The 18,771-nt window shown below is 68.1% G+C and overlaps 1 protein-coding gene across 1 annotated transcript in view; it reads right to left on the bottom strand.

Moving 5' to 3' along the window:
• The window catches only part of KIF5A (kinesin family member 5A), a 34,027-nt gene that overhangs the window by 8,168 nt on the left and 7,088 nt on the right, over positions 1-18,771 (bottom strand). Inside the window, 11 exon segments of the mRNA XM_036399780.2 lie at positions 552-619; positions 1,089-1,206; positions 2,768-2,956; positions 4,374-4,520; positions 6,165-6,371; positions 8,347-8,415; positions 9,466-9,659; positions 10,384-10,532; positions 12,986-13,134; positions 14,491-14,595; positions 16,977-17,101. Coding sequence (XP_036255673.2) covers positions 552-619; positions 1,089-1,206; positions 2,768-2,956; positions 4,374-4,520; positions 6,165-6,371; positions 8,347-8,415; positions 9,466-9,659; positions 10,384-10,532; positions 12,986-13,134; positions 14,491-14,595; positions 16,977-17,101 — 1,520 coding nt within the window.

The following is an 18,771-nucleotide window of genomic DNA, read 5'->3' as shown; positions in this document are numbered from 1 at the left end:
ACTCCAGCACCTCCCACCACGGCACTCCCAGGGACCCACACAGCCCAACACCCCCTGGAGACCCACACCCCAACATCCTGCAGAGACCCCACACACCCCAAAACCTCTCGGAGACCCCAACACCCTCCAGGAACCGCACACCTCAACAGCCCCCGGGGACCCACACACCCCTACATCCACAGGGACCCCACACCCTAACACCACCCAGGGACCCCACACCCCGCAGAGACCCCACACCCAGCACCTCCCGGGGACCCGCACACCCTCCATCCACGGGGACCCCACACCCCAACCTCTCCTGGCACCCTCAGCGCACCCACATTCCCAGAGAATCCTTGGAGCTGCCGTCTCCCGGGGACCCCCACACCCCACACCCAGCCTTGCAGAGACCCCCACCTCCCCAGCCCCCCCCAGCACCCCAGGGACCCTCACCCACCTCGAGCACATCTCACACACTGGAAGAACCCCCAGCCGTCCCCCCTGCCCGACCCCCACACCCTTCAGGGTCCCTGAGCCCCCCAGAGCTGCTGTGCCCCCCCTGCCCCCCTCACCTTGACCTCGTCCGTGTCCTGGGTCTCATCCTGCTCGCGCTGCTTCCGAGCTGCCCCCTGTGCAGCCTCTGCAGGGCCGGGCAGGGCAGGGACCCCTCAGCCCTGCCCGAGCCCCTCTGTGCGCTCCCCAGCCCCCCCAGCCCCCTGTGTCCCCCCCATCCCTGTGCCCCCCATCCCCCGAGCCCCCTGTGCGCTCCCCAGCCCCCCAATCCCCTCCAGGACCCCCAGACCCCCCATAATCCCCCAGCCCCCGTGTCCCCCCACCCCTGTGCCCCCATCCCCCCTGAGCCCCCTGTGCCACCCCATTCTCCCTCCATTCCCTCGAGCCCCTCGAGCCCCCAGCCCCCCCAAACTCCCCCTGCCCTCCCGCTCCCCCCGCCCCGCTCCTGCAGCCGAGCCAGACCCCGCTCCCTTCGTGCCCCCGACTCCCGAACCCCCCGCGCCCCTCGCTCCCCCCGTGCCCCCCGCAGTGTCCCCAAGCCCCCCCGTGCCCCCCGCAGCGTCCCCAAGCCCCCCCCGAGCCCCCCGCGCCCCCACCCTGCGCCTGCAGCCTCGCCAGCTCCTCCCCGAGCGCGTCGTGCGCCTCCTCCAGGTGCCGCTTGCGCAGCTCCAGGCTCTGCGCGTACTCGGTCAGCGAGCGGATCTTGGCCTCGTGCTGCAGCGGCACCGGCACCGCCTCAGCCTCCGCCCGGGGGCACCGGCACCCCCGGCCCGCGCGGGCGCCCCGCTCCCGGTGCGTCCACCCCGCTCCCGGTGCCCACCCCGCTCCCGGTGCGTCCACCCCGCTCCCGGTGTGTCCACCCCGCTCCCAGTGCCCATCCCGCTCCCAGTGCCCATCCCACTCCCGGTGCCCATCCCGCTCCCTGTGCCCACCCGCTCCCTGTGCCCATCCCGTTCCCGGTGCTCACCCGCTCCCTGTGCCCACCCCGCTCCCGGTGTCCACCCCGCACCACCCCCCGACACCCGCGGGGGCACCGCCCGGGCAGCCCCCAGCCCCAGGACCACCCCCAGTGCCCCCCGACACCCCCAGGGCCCCCTGACCCCGACAGCCGTGGGAACGTCCCCCCAAAACCGCCAGGGCCACCCCCACTGGCACAGCCAGAGCCACCGAGCACCCACCTCAGGGGAGTCAAACCCCCAGGTCACCAAATCCTGGGCCACCAAAACCCCAGGTCACCAAACCCCCAGATCATCAAACCCTGGGCCACCAAATCCTGGGCCACCAAATCCCCAGGTCACCAAACCCCCAGATCATCAAACCCTGGGCCACCAAACCCCCAGGTCAACAAATCCTGGGCCACCAAAGTCTGGGGTCACCAAACCCTGGGTCACCAAAGTCTGGGGTCACCAAACCCTGGGTCACCAAATCCTGGGCCACCAAACCCCCAGATCATCAAACCCTGGGTCACCAAATCCCCAGGTTACCAAAGCCTGGGCCACCAAACCTTGGATTAATAAATTCTGGTGCCACCAGACCCAGGGCTGAGAAATCCAGGATGACCAAACCCCAAGCCACCAAAACCTGGGGCCACCAAACCCCAAGCCACCAAAACCTGGGTCACAGAACTCCCAGACCACCAAACCCCGAGGCCATCAACAGCTGTGTCACAGAACCCCCAGGCCATCAAATTCTGGGGACACCAAAGCTTTCAACTGCCAAACCTCAGAGCCACCAAACTGTGGTGTTGCCAAATCCCAGGGACACAAAACCCTGAGCCACCAAACCCTGGAGCCACTAAACCTTGTGCCACCAAAATCTGGGTCACAGAACCCCAGGCCACCAAACCCTGGGGCCACCAAAGCTTTCAGCTGCCAAACCCTGGAGCTGCCAAACCCTGGAGCTGCCAAACCCTGGAGCTGCCAAACCCTGATGTCACCAAATCCCAGGGACACAAAACCCTGAGCCACCAAACCCTGGAGCCACTAAACCTTGTGCCACCAAAACCTGGGGACACAAAACCCTGGAGCCACTAAACCTTGTGCCACCAAACTCTGGGGACACAAAACCCTGTGCCACCAGGTCCTGGAGTCACTAAACCCTGTGTCACCAAACCCTGGGGCCACCAAACCCTGGAGCCACTAAAGCCTGTGCCACCAAACTCTGGGGACACCAAACCCTGGAGCCACTAAAGCCTGTGTCACCAAATCCCAGGACGCTAAACCCTGTGCCCCCAGAGCCGCGGCGCCCTGGCTGTGCCCTGCCCGCCCTGGCACACCTGGGAGATGAGGAGCTGGCACGAGGACAGCTCTCGGCCCGTCACCTCCAGCTTGCGGTGGCACTCCACCTGCAGGTTCTCCAGCTGCCGGCAGCGCTTCACCACCGACTTCACCTCCGACTTGATCTTGCTGATGTAGAGCCGGGCAACGGCGAACTCCTCCTCGATGGCCCCGCTCACCTCCACCGGCTGGCACCGCGTGGCACAGCAGGGCACAGTGTGGGTATGGCACGGCACGGCAGGGCACAGGAATGGCACAGGAAGGGCACGGCGTTGGGTATGGCACAGCAGGGCAGTGGGCACAGGAGTGGCACAGTGTGGGTATGGCACGGCATGGCACGGCATGGCAGGGCAGCGGGCACAGGAGTGGCACAGAGTAGGTATGGCACAGCATGGCACGGCGGGGCATGGCACGGTATGGCACAGGAGTGGCACAGTGTGGGTATGGCACAGCAGGGCATGGCACGGCATGGCACGGCAAGGCAGGGCATGGCAGCGGGCACAGGAATGGCACAGAGTAGGTATGGTATGGCATGGCACAGTGTGGGTATGGTACGGCACAGCAGGGCATGGCATGGCACAGGAATGGCACAGCGTGGGTATGGTATGGCATGGCACAGGAATGGCACAGGAGTGGCACAGGAATGGCACAGCATGGGTATGGCACAGCAGGGCATGGCATGGCACAGGAATGGCACAGTGTGGGTATGGTATGGCATGGTACGGCACGGCATGGCATGGCATGGCACGGCACAGGGATGGCACAGGAGTGGCACAGGAATGGCACAGTGTATGGCACAGCACAGGAATGGCATAGCATGGGCATGGTATGGCATGGCATGGCACGGCACAGCGATGGCACAGGAGTGGCACAGGAATGGCACAGTGTGGGTACGGCACAGCACGGCACGGCATGGCACAGCATGTGTACGGCATGGCATGGGCATGGCACAGGAATGGCACAGTGTGGGTATGGCACAGCACAGCATGGCATGGCACAGGTACAGCATGGCACAGGCACAGCCAGCACACGGGTGTGGCACGGCATGGCACTGAATGGTGCAGGCATGTCCCTGGCACAGTGTGGCACAGACACATCCCACACCCACGTGTGGCATGGGCATGGCATGGGCATGGTGTGGGCATGGTGTGGGCACAGCATGGCACAGGCTGCACAGCCTGGCACGGGGTGGGTGTGACACTCACAGGGGAATGGTGGCACGGGATGGGCACAGAATGGACACGGGATGGGCACGGAAGTGACACAGGGTGGGCACGGCACAGCTGGGTGTGACATGGCACGGCTTTGCTGTGGCACTGCATGGCACGGGCACAGTGTGGGCACAGGCATGGCAGGGACATCCCACACGTGGGGAGGGCACGGCAGGGGCACATCCCACATGGCAAAGAGCCCCCACTCCCGCCCCATGCCCCCCGTGCCCCTCACGCTCCCCGTCCCCCCTGTGCCCACCGTGCCCCCCGCTGCCCCCGTACCCCCGGTCCCCCCGTGCCCCCGGTGCCCCTCGTGCCCCCGGTGCCCCCCATGCCCCCCGTACCCCCGGTGCCCCCGTGCCCCCGGTGCCCCCCGTGCCCCCGGTGCCCTCACCAGTTTGATGTCGCCGCTGCCCACGAGGGCGCTGAGCTCGCTCAGGTCCCTCAGGAGCCCATTGAGCACCTCGGCCGCGCGGCGCCGCTGCTGCCCCCCGAGCTCCCGCGCCCGCGACAGCTCCGACTCCAGCGACAGCGTGGTGGCCTGCGACAGCGACAGCGACAGGGCTGGCACCGGGGACAGCGACAGGGCCGGGCTGGCACCGGGGACAGCGACAGCGACAGGGCTGGCACCGGGGACAGCGGCACCGCCACGCCCCGGGACCCCCGGGCCACCAGGGCACACCCGGGACATCCTGCGGCACCTCCCGGGCACCCCCACACCTGAGAACCTAAACAGTGCCAGGCACCCCCTGTGCCCCCTGACAGCCCTGGCACCCCCTGTGCCCGCACACCCAGCACCCCCTGTGCCCCAGCTGCCCGGGCACCCACACCAGGCACCCCCAGCACGCCCTGGCACACCCCAGTACCACCCAGTGCCACCTGGTACTGCCCAGTACTGCCCAGTACCGCCCAGTACTGCCCAGTACCGCCCAGTGCTGCCCAGTACCGCCCATCCCAGCACCCCCAGCGCCCCTCAAGAGCCCTGGAACCCCCACCCTGGCACCACCCCCAGCACCCCAAGGCCCCGCCCGAGGGGAGCTCCCAGCCTGGCACCCCAGTTCAGGGACAGGGCTCCCAGTTTGGGCACTGGTTTCAGGCACGGGGGAACCCCTCTCTTCTTGGGGTGCACCTTGAGGGGAGGGGGTGCCCCCTCTTTGGGGCCCAGTTTGGGGTTTGGGGGCTCCCCAGCCTGAGGCTCCTGGTTTGGGGTTTCCCTGGCTCACAGCGTCCCAGTTTGGGACTGGGGGTCCCAGTTTGGGACTGGGGGTCCCAGTTTGGGCCTCCCGGGGGGCTTTGGGGGGGCTGTGCCAGGGGCGAGGGTCCCGATGGGCTCCACGTGACTTTGCCAGTGGGGCTGTGGCCCGGGCCCTGCGGGCTGTCCCGGTGGCTGTCCCTGTGTCTGTCCCTGTGTCCCTGTGTCTGTCCCAGTGTCCCAGTGGCTGTCCCAGTGTCCCGGTGTCTGTCCCGGTGTCCCAGTGTCCTGGTGTCCCAGTGTCCCAGTGTCTGTCCCAGTGTCCCGGTGTCTGTCCCGGTGTCTATCCCGGTGTCCATCCCTGTGTCCTGGTGTCTGTCCTGGTGTCTGTCCCAGTGTCCCAGTGTCCCAGTGTCTGTCCCCGTGTCTGTCCCGGTGTCCCAGTGTCCTGGTGTCCATCCCGGTGTCCATCCCGGTGTCCATCCCGGTGTCCCTGTGTCCCAGTGTCTGTCCCGGTGTCTGTCCCTGTGTCCCAGTGTCCCTGTGTCCCTGTGTCCCTGTGTCCCTGTGTCTGTCCCAGTGTCCCTATGTCCCAGTGTCTGTCCCTGTGTCCCAGTGTCTGTCCTGGTGTCCCAGTGTCTGTCCCTGTGTCCCGGTGTCCATCCCGGTGTCCCAGTGTCTGTCCCAGTGTCCCTGTGTCCCAGTGTCTGTCCCGGTGTCTGTCCCAGTGTCTGTCCCTGTGTCCCGGTGTCCCTGTGTCCCTGTGTCTCTCCCCGTGTCCCAGTGTCCATCCCAGTGTCCCAGTGTCCCGGTGTCTGTCCCGGTGTCCATCCCAGTGTCCATCCCGGTGTCCCAGTGTCTGTCCCGGTGTCCCAGTGTCCATCCCAGTGTCCATCCCAGTGTCCATCCCGGTGTCCGTCCCGGTGTCCCAGTGTCTGTCCCGGTGTCCCAGTGTCCATCCCAGTGTCCTGGTGTCCATCCCGGTGTCCCCACCTCGGTGCGGGCCAGCTCATCCGCCAGCCGCCGGTTGTGTCTCCCGGTGTCCTCGGCCTCCTGGGCTTTGCGGTCGTAGCTCCGGGCGAGCTCCTCGAGCGCCGCCAGCACCTCGGTGACCTCGGCCCGCGCCGCGCCGTGCTCGGCCCGCAGCGCCGCCAGCTCCCGGCGGGCGGCCTCGCCCCCGCCCCGCGCCGCCGCCAGCACCTGAGCACCGGGCACGGGGACACGGGGACACGGGGACACGGGGGGCAGAGTGGGGGGAACGGGGGTCAGGGGGGCACATGGGTCATGGGGGGCACGGGGGAACGGGGACACGGGGGGAACGGGGGGCAGAGTGGGGGGAACGGGGACACGGGGGGCAGAGTGGGGGGAACGGGGGGCAGAGTGGGGGGAACAGGGGTCATGGGGGGAACGGGGACACGGGGACACGGGGGGCAGAGTGGGGGGAACGGGGACACGGGGACACGGGGACACAGGGGGCAGAGTGGGGGGAACATGGGTCATGGTGGGGGGCACAGGGGTCATGGGGGCACAGGGGTCATGGGGGGCACAGGGGTCAGAGTGGGGCGCACAGGGGTCATGGGGGCACAGGGGTCATGGTGGGGGGCACAGGGGTCATGGGGGGCACAGGGGTCAGAGTGGGGGGCACAAGGGTCATGGTGGGCATGCCAAGGATCAGAGTGGGTGGCACAGGAATCATGGTGGGGGTCCCAAGGATCAGTTTAGGGGTCCCAGGGGTCGTGGTTGGGTCCCATGGATCAGAGTGGGGGTCCCAGGGTTCATGGGGGGGTCCCAGGGATCAGAGTGAGGGTCCCAGGGGTCATGGGGGGGTCCCAGGGATCAGAGTGGGGGGCACAGGGGTCAGAGTGTGGGTCCCAAGGGTCATGGTGGGCATACCAGGGATCAGAGTGGGGGTCCCACAGATCATAGTGGGGTCCCAGGGGTCATGGTGGGGGACACAGAGGGGACCAGGGGTCATGGTGGGCATGCCAGGGATCAGAGTGGGTGGCACAGGAACCATGGTGGGGGTCCCAAGGATCAGTTTAGGGATCCCAGGGGTCGTGGTCAGGTCCCAGGGATCAGAGTGGGGGTCCCAGGGGTCATGGGGGGCATGCCAGGGGTCAGAGTGGGGGTCCCACAGATCATGGTGGGGTCCCAGTGGTCATGGTAGGGGGCACAGAAGGGACCAGGGGTCATGGTGGGCATGCCAGGGATCAGAGTGGGGGGCACAGGGGTCAGAGTGGGGGTCCCAAGGGTCATGGGGGGCATGCCAGGGATCAGAGTGGGGGTCCCAGGGATCAGAGTGGGGGTCCCACAGATCATAGTGGGGTCCCAGGGGTCATGGTGGGGGACACAGAGGGGACCAGGGGTCATGGTGGGCATGCCAGGGATCAGAGTGGGTGGCACAGGAATTATGGTGGAGGTCCCAAGGATCAGTTTAGGGGTCCCAGGGGTCGTGGTTGGGTCCCAGGGATCAGAGTGGGGGTCCCAGGGGTCATGGGGGGCATGCCAGGGGTCAGAGTGGGGGTCCCACAGATCATGGTGGGGTCCCAGTGGTCATGGTAGGGGGCACAGAAGGGCCCAGGGGTCATGGGGGGGTCCCAGGGATCAGAGTGGGGGGCACAGGGGTCAGAGTGGGGGTCCCAGGGATCATGGTGTGCATGCCAGGGATCAGAGTGGGGGTCCCAGGGATCATGGTGGGCATGCCAGGGATCAGAGTGGGTGGCACAGGAATCATGGTGGGGGTCCCAAGGATCAGTTTAGGGGTCCCAGGGGTCGTGGTCAGGTCCCAGGGATCAGAGTGGGGGTCCCAAGGGTCATGGGGGACATCCCAGGGGTCAGAGTGGGGGTCCCACAGATCATGGTGGGGTCCCAGTGGTCATGGTAGGGGGCACAGAAGGGCCCAGGGGTCATGGGGGGGTCCCAGGGATCAGAGTGGGGGGCACAGGGGTCAGAGTGGGGGTCCCAGGGATCAGAGTGGGGGTCCCAGGGGGTCCCGGGGGGTCCCAGGGGGGTCCCAGAGGAGGCCTGGGGGGTCCTGGTGGGGCCACACTGGGGTCCCGGGGGTCAGGGTTTGGAGGGTCCCAGGCACTGAGGGTGAGGGGGCCCAGGGGGCCGGGTTGGGGTCCCAGGGGGGGTCGGACAGAGGGGGTGTCCCGGGGGGGGGCAGGGCCCTCACCTCCTCCTGGTCCAGCATCTGCTGCTTGAGCTTCTCCATGATCTGACTCTGCTGGTTGATCTCATCATCCTGGGGGGACGGGGGGTCAGGGGGGAACGGGGGGAACTGGGGGGACTGGGAGCACTGGGGGGACTGGGGGAACTGGGGGGACTGGGGGAAACTGGGAACTGCCAGGAGGGAACAGGGGGCACTGGGGGAACTGGGGGAACTGGGGGGACTGGGGGGAACTGGGGGGAACTGGGGGAACTGGGGGAACTGGGGGGACTGGGGGGACTGGGGGAACTGGGGGGACTGGGGGAAATGGGGGAACTGGGGGAACTGGGGGAACTGGGGGAACTGGGGGGACTGGGGGGAACGGGGGGAACTGGGGGGACTGGGGGAACTGGGGGGACTGGGGGAAACTGGGGGGAACAGGGAGAACTCGGGGAACTGGGGGAACTGGGAACTGCCAGGAGGGAACTGGGGGAACTGGGGGGAACTGGGGGGACTGGGGAGAACTCGGGGAACTGGGGGGAACTGGGGGAACTGGGGGGAACTGGGGGAAATGGGGAACACTGGGGAGCACTAGGAGAACTGGGGGAGCTGGGGGGACTGGGGGGCACTGGGGTAACTGGGGGAGCTGGGGGGAACTGGGAACTGCCAGGAGGGAACTGGGGGAACTGGGAGGTGCCAGGGGGAACTGGGTGGACTGGGGGCACTGGGGGGAACTGGGAGGTTCCGGGGGAAACTGGGGGGAACTGGGAAGAACTGGGAAGAACTGGGAACTGCCAGGGGCAACTGGAGGGCACTGGGAGCTGCCAGGGGGAACTGGGAGGTGCCAGGGGGGCACTGGGAGGTGCCAGGGGGAATTGGGGGGCACTGGGGGGAACTGGGGGACACTGGGAGCTGCCAGGAGGAACTGGGGGGCACTGGGGGGAACTGGGGGGCACTGGGAGCTGCCAGGGGGGCACTGGGAGCTGCCAGGGGTCCCAGTCCCGCCACGCTGAGGCTCCGGGGGCTGCTGGGCAGACTGGGATATCCCCGGGGGTCCTGGGGCTCTCGGGGCTGCTGGGGGTCCCTGGCAGGTCCGGGGGGGCTCTGGGGGGCTCCGGGGGTCCCCTCTGGGCCGGGGGTCCCCACCTTGTCGTCCAGCTGCTTGTAGAGCTTGCGGATCTCCTCCTCGTACTTGTGGCGCTCCTCGTCCGAGATGTGGATGACGATGGAGGAGCTGTTGTCGTTCAGGGGGGGCTCCTCGGGGGCGCCCCCCGGGCCCTCGCCCGGCCCCGGCCCCGCCTCGGCCTCGCTCAGCTGCTCCGTCTCGGGCACGGCCTCGCCTGGGGGGGCGCGGCCTCAGAGGGGCTGGGGGCGCCCCGATTTTGGGGTGTCCCAGGGTGAGGGTAATCCCGATTTTGGGGTGGCCCAGGGGTGGGGGCGCCCCGATTTTGGGGTGCTCCAGGGGTGGGGGTACCCACGATTTTGGGGTGCTCCAGGGGTGGGGGCACCCCCGATTTTGGGGTGGTCCAGAAGTGGGGGTACCCCCGATTTTGGGGTGCCCCAGGGGTGGGTGTACCCCCGATTTTGGGGTGTCCCCGGGGTGGGGGTACCCCGATTTTGGGGTGGCCCAGGGGTGGGGGTACCCCCGATTTTGGGGTGCCCCAGGGGTGGGTGTACCCCGATTTTGGGGTGCTCCAGGGGTGGGTGTACCCCGATTTTGGGGTGCCCCAGGGGTCCTCGCCCAGCTCAGCCTCCCTGGGGATGGACACGGCCTCGGGGTCTCCACTGGAGGCTGGGGGCCTTGGGGTCCCCTCCCCACAGTTGGGGTCCCCTCCCCTCGGCTGGGGTCCCTCCTAAGATTTGGGGTCCCTTCCCAGACTTGGGGTCCCTCCCCACAGTTGGGGTCCCCCCCATCTCCGAATGCCCCTCCCGTGCCCCCCCCAGGGCACAGACCGTGCCTCAGTTTCCCCAGCGGGGCTGAGGGATGCTGGGGTGCCCCGGGGTCCCCCCCAGTCTCGGGGTGCCCCCAATCTCGGGGTGCCCCCAATCTCGGGGTGCCCTCACCGCTCCTCCAGCGGCTCAGCTCCGCCTCCAGCCGGGCCAGGCTCTCTCTCAGCGCTTTGTTCTTCTCCTTCTCCTTCTCGAATTTCTTCTTCCACTGCTCGGCCGTGAGCTCCAGGTTCACCGAGGCCGTGTTCTTGATGGTCTTGGCCCTGCGGGCACCCCGAAATGGGCACCCTGAAACTGGCACCCCGAAACTGGCACCCCCAAACTGGCAACCCGAAATGGGCACCCCCAAACGGGCGCCCCCAAACGGGCACCCCGAAATGGGCACCCTGAAACTGGCACCCCGAAATGGGCACCCCCAAATTGGAACCCCGAAACGGGCACCCCGAAATGGGCACCCCGAAACTGGCACCCCCAAACTGGCACCCCGAAACTGGCATCCCGAAATGGGCACCCCGAAACGGGCACCCCGAAATGGGCACCCCGAAACTGGCACCCCCAAACTGGAACTCCGAAACTGGCACCCCGAAATGGGCACCCCGAAATGGGCACCCCGAAATGGGCACCCCCAAACTGGAACCCCGAAATGGGCACCCCCAAACTGGAACCCCGAAACTGGCACCCCGAAACGGGCACCCCCAAACTGGCACCCCGAAACTGGCACCCCCAAACTGGCACCCCGAAACTGGAACCCCGAAACTGGCAACCCGAAATGGGCACCCCCAAACTGGAACCCCCAAACTGGCACCCCGAAACTGGCAACCCGAAACGGGCACCCCGAAATGGGCACCCCCAAACTGGCAACCCGAAATGGGCACCCCCAAACTGGAACCCCGAAACTGGCACCCCCAAACTGGCACCCCAGCACTGGCACCCCGAAACGGGCACCCCGAAATGGGCACACGGAAATGGGCACCCCGAAACTGGCACCCCCTCTCCCCCCTCACTCCAGGGGGGTCACCTCCCCTCCCCTCCCAGTTCTGGGGACCCCAGCGCAGCCCCCGGGGGTTCGCTGAGAGCAATTGGGGTGCACTGGGGGCAGTTGGGGTGCAGAGGGAACTTGGGGTGCAGTGGGAGCACTTGGGGGGCAGCAGGCGCTGTTGGGGTGCACTGGCGGCAGCTGGGGTGTGGCTGGGACACCATGGATGAAGTTGGGGTGCACTGGGAGCAATTGGGGTCCACTGGGGGAAATTGGGGCGCACTGGGGACACTTGGGGTGCACTGGGGGCACTTGGGGCACACCGGGGGCATTTGGGGGGCACTGGGGACAGTTGGGGTGCGCTGGGGGCAGCCGAGGTGTGGCTGGGACACCATGGGTGAAGTTGGGGTGCACTGGGAGCAGTTGGGGTGCACTGGGTTAAGTTGGGGTGCGCTGGGGGCACTGGGGGTGCACTGGGGGCAATTGAGGTGTGGCTGGGACTCCATGGGGGAACTTGGGGTGCACTGAGTGAATTTGGGGTGCAGCAGGCGCTGTTTGGGTGCACTGGGTGATTTTGGGGTGCACTGGGGGCACTCGGGGTGCACTGGAAGCAGTGGGGGTGCAGCAGGTGCCGTTGGGGTGCACTGGGAGCAATTGGGGTGTGGCTGGGGCTCCATGGGTGAAGTTGGGGTGCACTGTGTGAATTTGGGGTGCGGCAGGCACTGTTTTGGTGCACTGGGTGATTTGGGGGTGCACTGGGGGCAATTAGGGTAAACAGGGGGCACTCGGGGTGCACTGGGAGCAGTTGGGGTGCGCTGTGTGAATTTGGGGTGCGGCAGGCGCTGTCGGGGTGCACTGGGCGCAGTTGGGGTGCGCTGTGTGAATTGGGGTGCGGCAGGCGCTGTCGGGGTGCGCTGGGAGCAGTTGGGGTGCGCTGGGAGCAGTCGGGGTGCGCTGTGTGAATTTGGGGTGCGGCGGGCGCTGTCGGGGTGCACTGGGCGCAGTTGGGGTGCGCTGTGTGAATTGGGGTGCGGCGGGCGCTGTCGGGGTGCACTGCACTCTGTGGGTGCCCTGGGGGGGTCTCGGGGTGCTCTGGGCACGGAGCGGGGGGCGGGGGCTCCGTGGGGGCACCCGGGGGGCTCAGAGGGGGCTCAGGAGGGGCTCAGGGGGCTCAGGGGGCTCAGGGGGTTCAGGGGGTTCAGGGGGGCTCAGGGGGGCTCAGGGGGCTCAGGGGGGCTCAGGAGGCTCAGAGGGGCTCGGGGGGCTCAGAGGGGCTCGGGGGGCTCAGGGGGTTCAGGGGGGCTCTGGAGGCTCAGGGGGCTCAGGGGGCTCAGGGGAGGCTCAGAGGGTTCAGGGGGGCTCAGGGGGGCTCAGGCTCAGGGGGGCTCGGGGGGCAGTGTAGGGGGTACGGTTGGACACCCCCATTCCCGGGGGGCTCGGGGGGGCTCGGGGGTGGCTCGGGGGTCTCAGGGGGGCTCAGGGGGCTCAGGGGGGCTCAGGGGGCTCAGGGGGCTCAGGAGGCTCAGGGGGGGCTCAGGGAGGGCTCAGGAGGCTCAGGGGGTCTCGGGGGGGCTCAGGGGAGGCTCAGAGGGTTCAGGGGATCTCAGGGGGCTCAGGGTGGCTCTGGGGGGCTCAGGGGGGTTCAGAGGGTTCAGGGGGGCTCGGGGGTGACTCTGGGGGCCTCAGGGGGGCTCGGGGGGCTCAGGGGGGCTCAGGAGGGCCCGGCCCCCCCGGGCGCACCTCTGGCCGAACATGAGCGTGGATTTGGTCTCCTGGTCGTTGTAGCTGGACGGGGAGCAGCAGATGAACATGGTGGTGCGGCAGTTCCCGCCCAGAGAGTCCTGCAGGATCCGCGTCATCTTGCTGTCGCGATAGGGCACGTAGGCCTTCTGCGGGGGGAGGGGCGGCCTCAGCTCCGGGACCCCCGGGGGGGCAGGGGGACACGGGGGGGGCAGGGGGACACGGGGGGATATGGGGGAACAGGGGGAACGGGGGGATACGGGGGGAACGGGGGGATATGGGGGGACAGGGAGGGATATGGGGGGACACGGGAGGGGCAGAGGGACACTGGGGGATATGGGGGGATATGGGGGGAACGGGGGGACACGGGGGGAGCAGGGGGAACAGGGGGGACGCGGGGGGATATGGGGGGACACGGGAGGGGCAGAGGGACACGGGGGGACACGGGGGGACAGGGGGACACTGGGGGATATGGGGGGATACGGGGGAACAGGGGGGACACAGGGGATACTGGGGGACACGGGAGGGGCAGAGGGACACGGGGGGACAGGGGGGACACGGAAGTGGGACACGGGGGGACAGAGGGCTCCGCTTGGGGACATATGGGGACAGTGGGCTCAGGGACACACACCGGGGACAGGGGCTCGGGGGGACACAGGGAGGGCAGGGGGCTCAGGGGGACACGGGGGGACACGAGGGAGTGGGACACGGGGGACACGGGGGCCGGGGACTCGGGCTGGGGACACACGAGGGACAGAGGGACAGGGGGGTCCGGTTGGGGACATATGGGGACAGCGGGCTCAGGGGGACACGGGGGACAGCAGGCTCGGGTTGGGGACACACGGGGGGACGGGGGGCTCAAGGGGACACAGGAGAATGGGACACGGGGGGTTGGGGACACACGGGAACAGGGGGCTCAGGGGGGACACAGGGCAGTCGGGTTGGGGACATATGGGGACAGCGGGCTCGGGGGGACACGGGGGGACACGGGGGGACAGCAGGCTCGGGTTGGGGACACACGGGGACAGGGGGCTCAGGGACACACACAGGGGCACAGGGGGCTCAGGGGGACACACGGGGGGTCAGGTTGGGGACACGGCGGGGACAGTGGGCTCTAGTTGGGGACATTTGGGGTCAGGGGGCGCGGGGGGACACAGGGGACAGAGAGAGGGGCAGGGGGCTCGGGTTGGGGACATGTGGGGACACAGTGACACACGGCGGGCAGGGACACACAGGAGGGACGGGGGCTCGGGTTGGGGACATGTGGGGACACAGTGACACACGGTGGGCAGGGACACACAGGAGGGACGGGGGCTCGGGTTGGGGACACACGGGGGGGCTCAGGGGGGGCTCCCCCTCCCAGGACCCCCGAGGGGGCGCACAGGGTGGGGGGGGGGGGGCTGGGCAAGGCGCACCCGGGACCCCCGGGCTGGGGCACCCTCGGGGGGCTCCGGGGGGCTCTGGGGGACCCTCGGGGGGTTCTGGGGGACCCTCGGGGGTCTCACCGTGCCCTCGGCCAGCGCAGAGATGACGTTGCCCAGCGCCGACAGGGATTTGTTGATGTTCTTGGCCTCGTCCAGCACGGCCCCCTCGGCGCCCGTCTTGCTCACCTGGGAAAGGGGGGGGGGGGGATGGCTCAGGGACCCCCCTGTGCCCCCCGAGCCCTGGCAGGGATGGCCCCAGACCCCAAACCAAGGGAGCCACCAGGCAGGAGAGCCCCAGACCCGACAGCCTCCCCCCAGAGAGCCCCAGCCCAGACTGACGGTCCTGAAACCCCAAAAACCCCAAACCCCAAAAACCCCAAACCCCAACGGCCCCAAACCCCAACGGCCACAAACCCCAATGGCTCCAAACCCCAAAAACCCCAAACCCCAATGGCCCCAAACCCCAATGGCTCCAAACCCCAACAGCCCCAAACCCCAACAGCCCCAAACCCCCAAAAACCCCAAAAACCCCATTGGCCTCAAATCCCATGGCCCCAAAAATGACCCCAATGGCCCCAAACCCCAATGGCCCCAAACCCCAACAGCCCCAAACCCCAACGGCCCCAAACCCCAACAGCCCCAAACCCCAACAGCCCCAAACCCCCAAAAACCCCAAAAACCCCATTGGCCTCAAATCCCATGGCCCCAAAAATGACCCCAACGGCCCCAAACCCCAACAGCCCCAAACCCCAACAGCACCAAACCCCAATGGCCCCAAACCCCAAAAACCCCAAACCCCAATGGCCCCAAACCCCAACAGCCCCAAAACACAATGTTCCTAAACCACAATGGCCCCAAAAATGGCCCCAATGGTCCCAAACCCCAGCGGCTTCAAAAACCCCCAATGACCTCAAAAAACCGCAATGGCCCCAAAAATGGCCCCAAAAAACCCCAATGACCCCAAACCCCAATGGCCCCAAAAAACCCCAATGACCCCAAACCCCAACAGCCCCAAAAAACCCATTGACCCCAAAAATGGCCCCAATGGCCCCAAAAACCCCACTGTGTCCCCAAGACCCCCACTCTCCCAGTGTCCCACAGAGCACCAAAGTCCTCCCAAACCCCCCAGGCTGCTCCAGACCCCCACCCTCCCAATGCCCCCCAAAACCCCATGAATGCCCCCAGGCCCCACCATCCAGGGCTGGGGCTCTCTGGGTGGAGGGGGCCCCCCCAGTGCCCCCCAATGCCCCCCAGTGCCCCCTAATTCCCTCCAGTGCCCCCCCGTGCCCCCCAGTGCCCCCCAATGCCCCCCAGTGCCCCCTAATTCCCCCCCAATTCCCTCCAGTGCCCCCCGTGCCCCTCAATGCCCCCCAGTGCCCCCCAATTCCCTCCAGTGCCCCCCCGTGCCCCCCAATGCCCCCCAATGCCCCCTAATTCCCTCCAGTGCCCCCCAGTGCCCCCAGTGCCATCCCAGTGCCCCCTAATTCCCCCCCAATGCCCCCCAATGCCCCCCAGTGCCCCCCAATGCCCCTCCAGTGCCTCCCAATGCCCCCCAATGCCCCCCAGTGCCCCCTAATTCCCTCCAGTGCCCCCCGTGCCCCCCAATGCCCCCCAGTGCCCCCCAGTGTCCCCCTAATGCCCCCCCAGTGCCCCCCAATGCCCCCCAGTGCCCCCAGTGCCCTCCAGTGCCTGACCAGTGCCATCCCAGTGCCCCCAATGCCCCCCCAGTGCCCCCCAATGCCCCCCAATGCCCCCCAGTGCCCCCCAGTGCCCCCCAGTGCCCCCCAGTACCCCCCCAATGCCGTCCCAGAACCCCCCAGTGTCCCCCAGTGTCCCCCAGTGCCCCTCCAGTGCCCCCAGTGCCCCCCAGTGCCCCCAGTGCCCCCCAATGCCCCCCAATGCCCACAGTGCCTCCCAGTGCCCCCCAATGCCCCCCAATGCCCCCCAGTGCCCCCCAGTGCCCCCCAATGCCCCCCAATGCCCACAGTGCCTCCCAGTGCCCCCCCAATGTCCCCCAGTGCCCCCCAGTGCCCCCAGTGCCCCCAGTGCCCCCAATGCCCACCTCCCCTTCCCCCTGCACCCCCGGCTCTGCCGTCCCACAGCTCTGGGGTCCCCCCACCTTTGGGATCCCCTCTATCTTTGGCTGCCCCCACCCCGGGGACCCCCCCCACACACATTTAGGGTCCCCACTTTTGGGGTGCCCCCAGCCCTGGGGTGCCCCCAGCCCTGGGGTGCCCCCACCTTTGGGGATGCTCTCACCTTTGGGGTATCCCCACCTTTGGGGTGCCCCCGCATTTGGGGTCCCCCCAGCCCCGGTGCCCTCATTTTTGGGGTCCCCCACTTTTAGGGTCCTCACTTTTGGGGTCCCCCACTTTTTGGGTCCCCACTTTCGAGGTGCTCCCAGCCCTGGGGTGCCCCCACATTTGGGATGCCCCACCTTTGGTGTCCCCACATTTGAGGTTCCCCCGCCCCTGGTGTTCCCACTTTTTGAGTCCCCACATTTGGGGTGCTCCCCCTTTGGGGTGGTGCCCATCTTTAGGGTGCCCCCATTTTTGGGGTGCCCGCACCTTCTCGCTGCCCGCCAGGTCCACCAGGTAGAGTTTCCCGCTCAGTTTCTGCTCGGTCTCCACGTTCTCCTGCTTGATGTGGATGAGGAAGATGCTGTGGCTGCGGGAGCTGTGCTCGTTCATGTCTGCGGGCAGGGGGGGCGGCTGTGGGCACCGGCCCGGGCACTGCCCCCCGAAACCGCGCCGGGACCTCCCGGTGCCCCCCTGCACCCCGAAACGGGCACCGGCCCGGACACTGCCCCCCGAAACCGCGCCGGGACCCCCCGGTGCCCCCCTGAACCCCAAAACAGCCCCGGGACCCCTCGGTGCCCCCCTGAACCCCAAAACAGCGCCGGGACCCCCCGGTGCCCCCCTGCACCCCAAAACAGCCCCGGGACCCCCCGGTGCCCCCCTGCACCCCAAAACAGCCCCGGGACCCCCCGGTGCCCCCCTGCACCCCGAAACAGCGCCGGGACCCCTCGGTGCCGCCCTGAACCCCAAAACAGCGCCGGGACCCCTCGGTGCCGCCCTGCACCCCGAAACAACGCCGGGACCCCTCGGTGCCCCCCTGCACCCCGAAACAGCCCCGGGACCCCTCGGTGCCGCCCTGCACCCCGAAACGGGCACCGGCCCAGGCACTGCCCCCCGAAACAGCGCCGGGACCCCCCGGTGCCCCCCTGCACCCCGAAACCACGCCGGGACTCCCCGGTGCCCCCCTGAACCCCGAAACGGGCACCGGCCCGGGCACTGCACCCCAAAACAGCGCCGGGACCCCCCGGTGCCCCCCTGAACCCCGAAACGGGCACCGGCCCGGGCACTGCCCCCCGAAACAGCGCCGGGACCCCTCAGTGCCCCCCAGCACCCCAAAAGAGCTCCGGGACCCCGCAGTGCCACCCGCACCCTAAAAAGGGCCCCAGGACCCCAGTGCCCCCCATGTCCCCGTGTCCCCATTGACCCCCATGTCCCCCCCCATGCCCCCCATGCCCCCCCATGCTGCACATGCACCCAGTGTCCCCCCGTGTCCCCCCCTCGTGCCCTCCATGCCCCCCAATGTCCCCGTGTCCCCCCACGCCCCCCCATGCCCCCCATCTTCCTCCTTGCCCCCCATGCTCCCCCTCAGTGTCCCCGGTGTCGCTCACTGGTGACAGCCATGGATATCCCAGTTCCATCCCTATGTCCCCCTCTCCGTGTCCCCCCATGTCCCCCCATGTCCCCCTGGTGTCCCCGGTGTCGCTCACTGCTGACATCCATGGATATCCCAGCTCCATCCCTGTGTCCCCCTCTCCGTGTCCCCCCATGTCCCCCCGTGTCCCCCCGGTGTCCCCGGTGTCGCTCACTGGTGACAGCCATGGATATCCCAGTTCGATCCCTATGTCCCCCTCTCCATGTCCCCCCATGTCCCCCCTGTCCCCCTCATGTCACCCCTGTCCCCCCGTGCCCCCCACATCCCCCATGTCCCCCCGGTGTCCCCGGTGTCGCTCACTGGTGACAGCCATGGATATCCCAGCTCCATCCCTGTGTCCCCCCTCTCCGTGTCCCCCCATGTCCCCACTGCCCCCCGTGCCCCCCACATCCCCCATGTCCCCCCATGTCCCCCCTGTCCCTCCGGTGTCCCCGGTGTCCCTCACTGGTGACAGCCATGGATATCCCAGCTCCATCCCTGTGTCCCCCTCTCCGTGTCCCCTGATGTCCCCACTGCCCCCCGTGCCCCCCACATCCCCCATGTCCCCCCATGTCCCCCCGGTGTCCCCGGTGTCGCTCAATGGTGACAGCCATGGATATCCCAGTTCGATGCCTATGTCCCCCTCTCCATGTC

Source organism: Molothrus ater, chromosome 30 (assembly GCF_012460135.2).
Source record: "Molothrus ater isolate BHLD 08-10-18 breed brown headed cowbird chromosome 30, BPBGC_Mater_1.1, whole genome shotgun sequence".
Taxonomy (NCBI): domain Eukaryota; kingdom Metazoa; phylum Chordata; class Aves; order Passeriformes; family Icteridae; genus Molothrus; species Molothrus ater.
The sequence above is the reverse complement of the archived record's forward strand: the minus strand, read 5'-3'. Positions and strand labels throughout refer to the sequence as shown.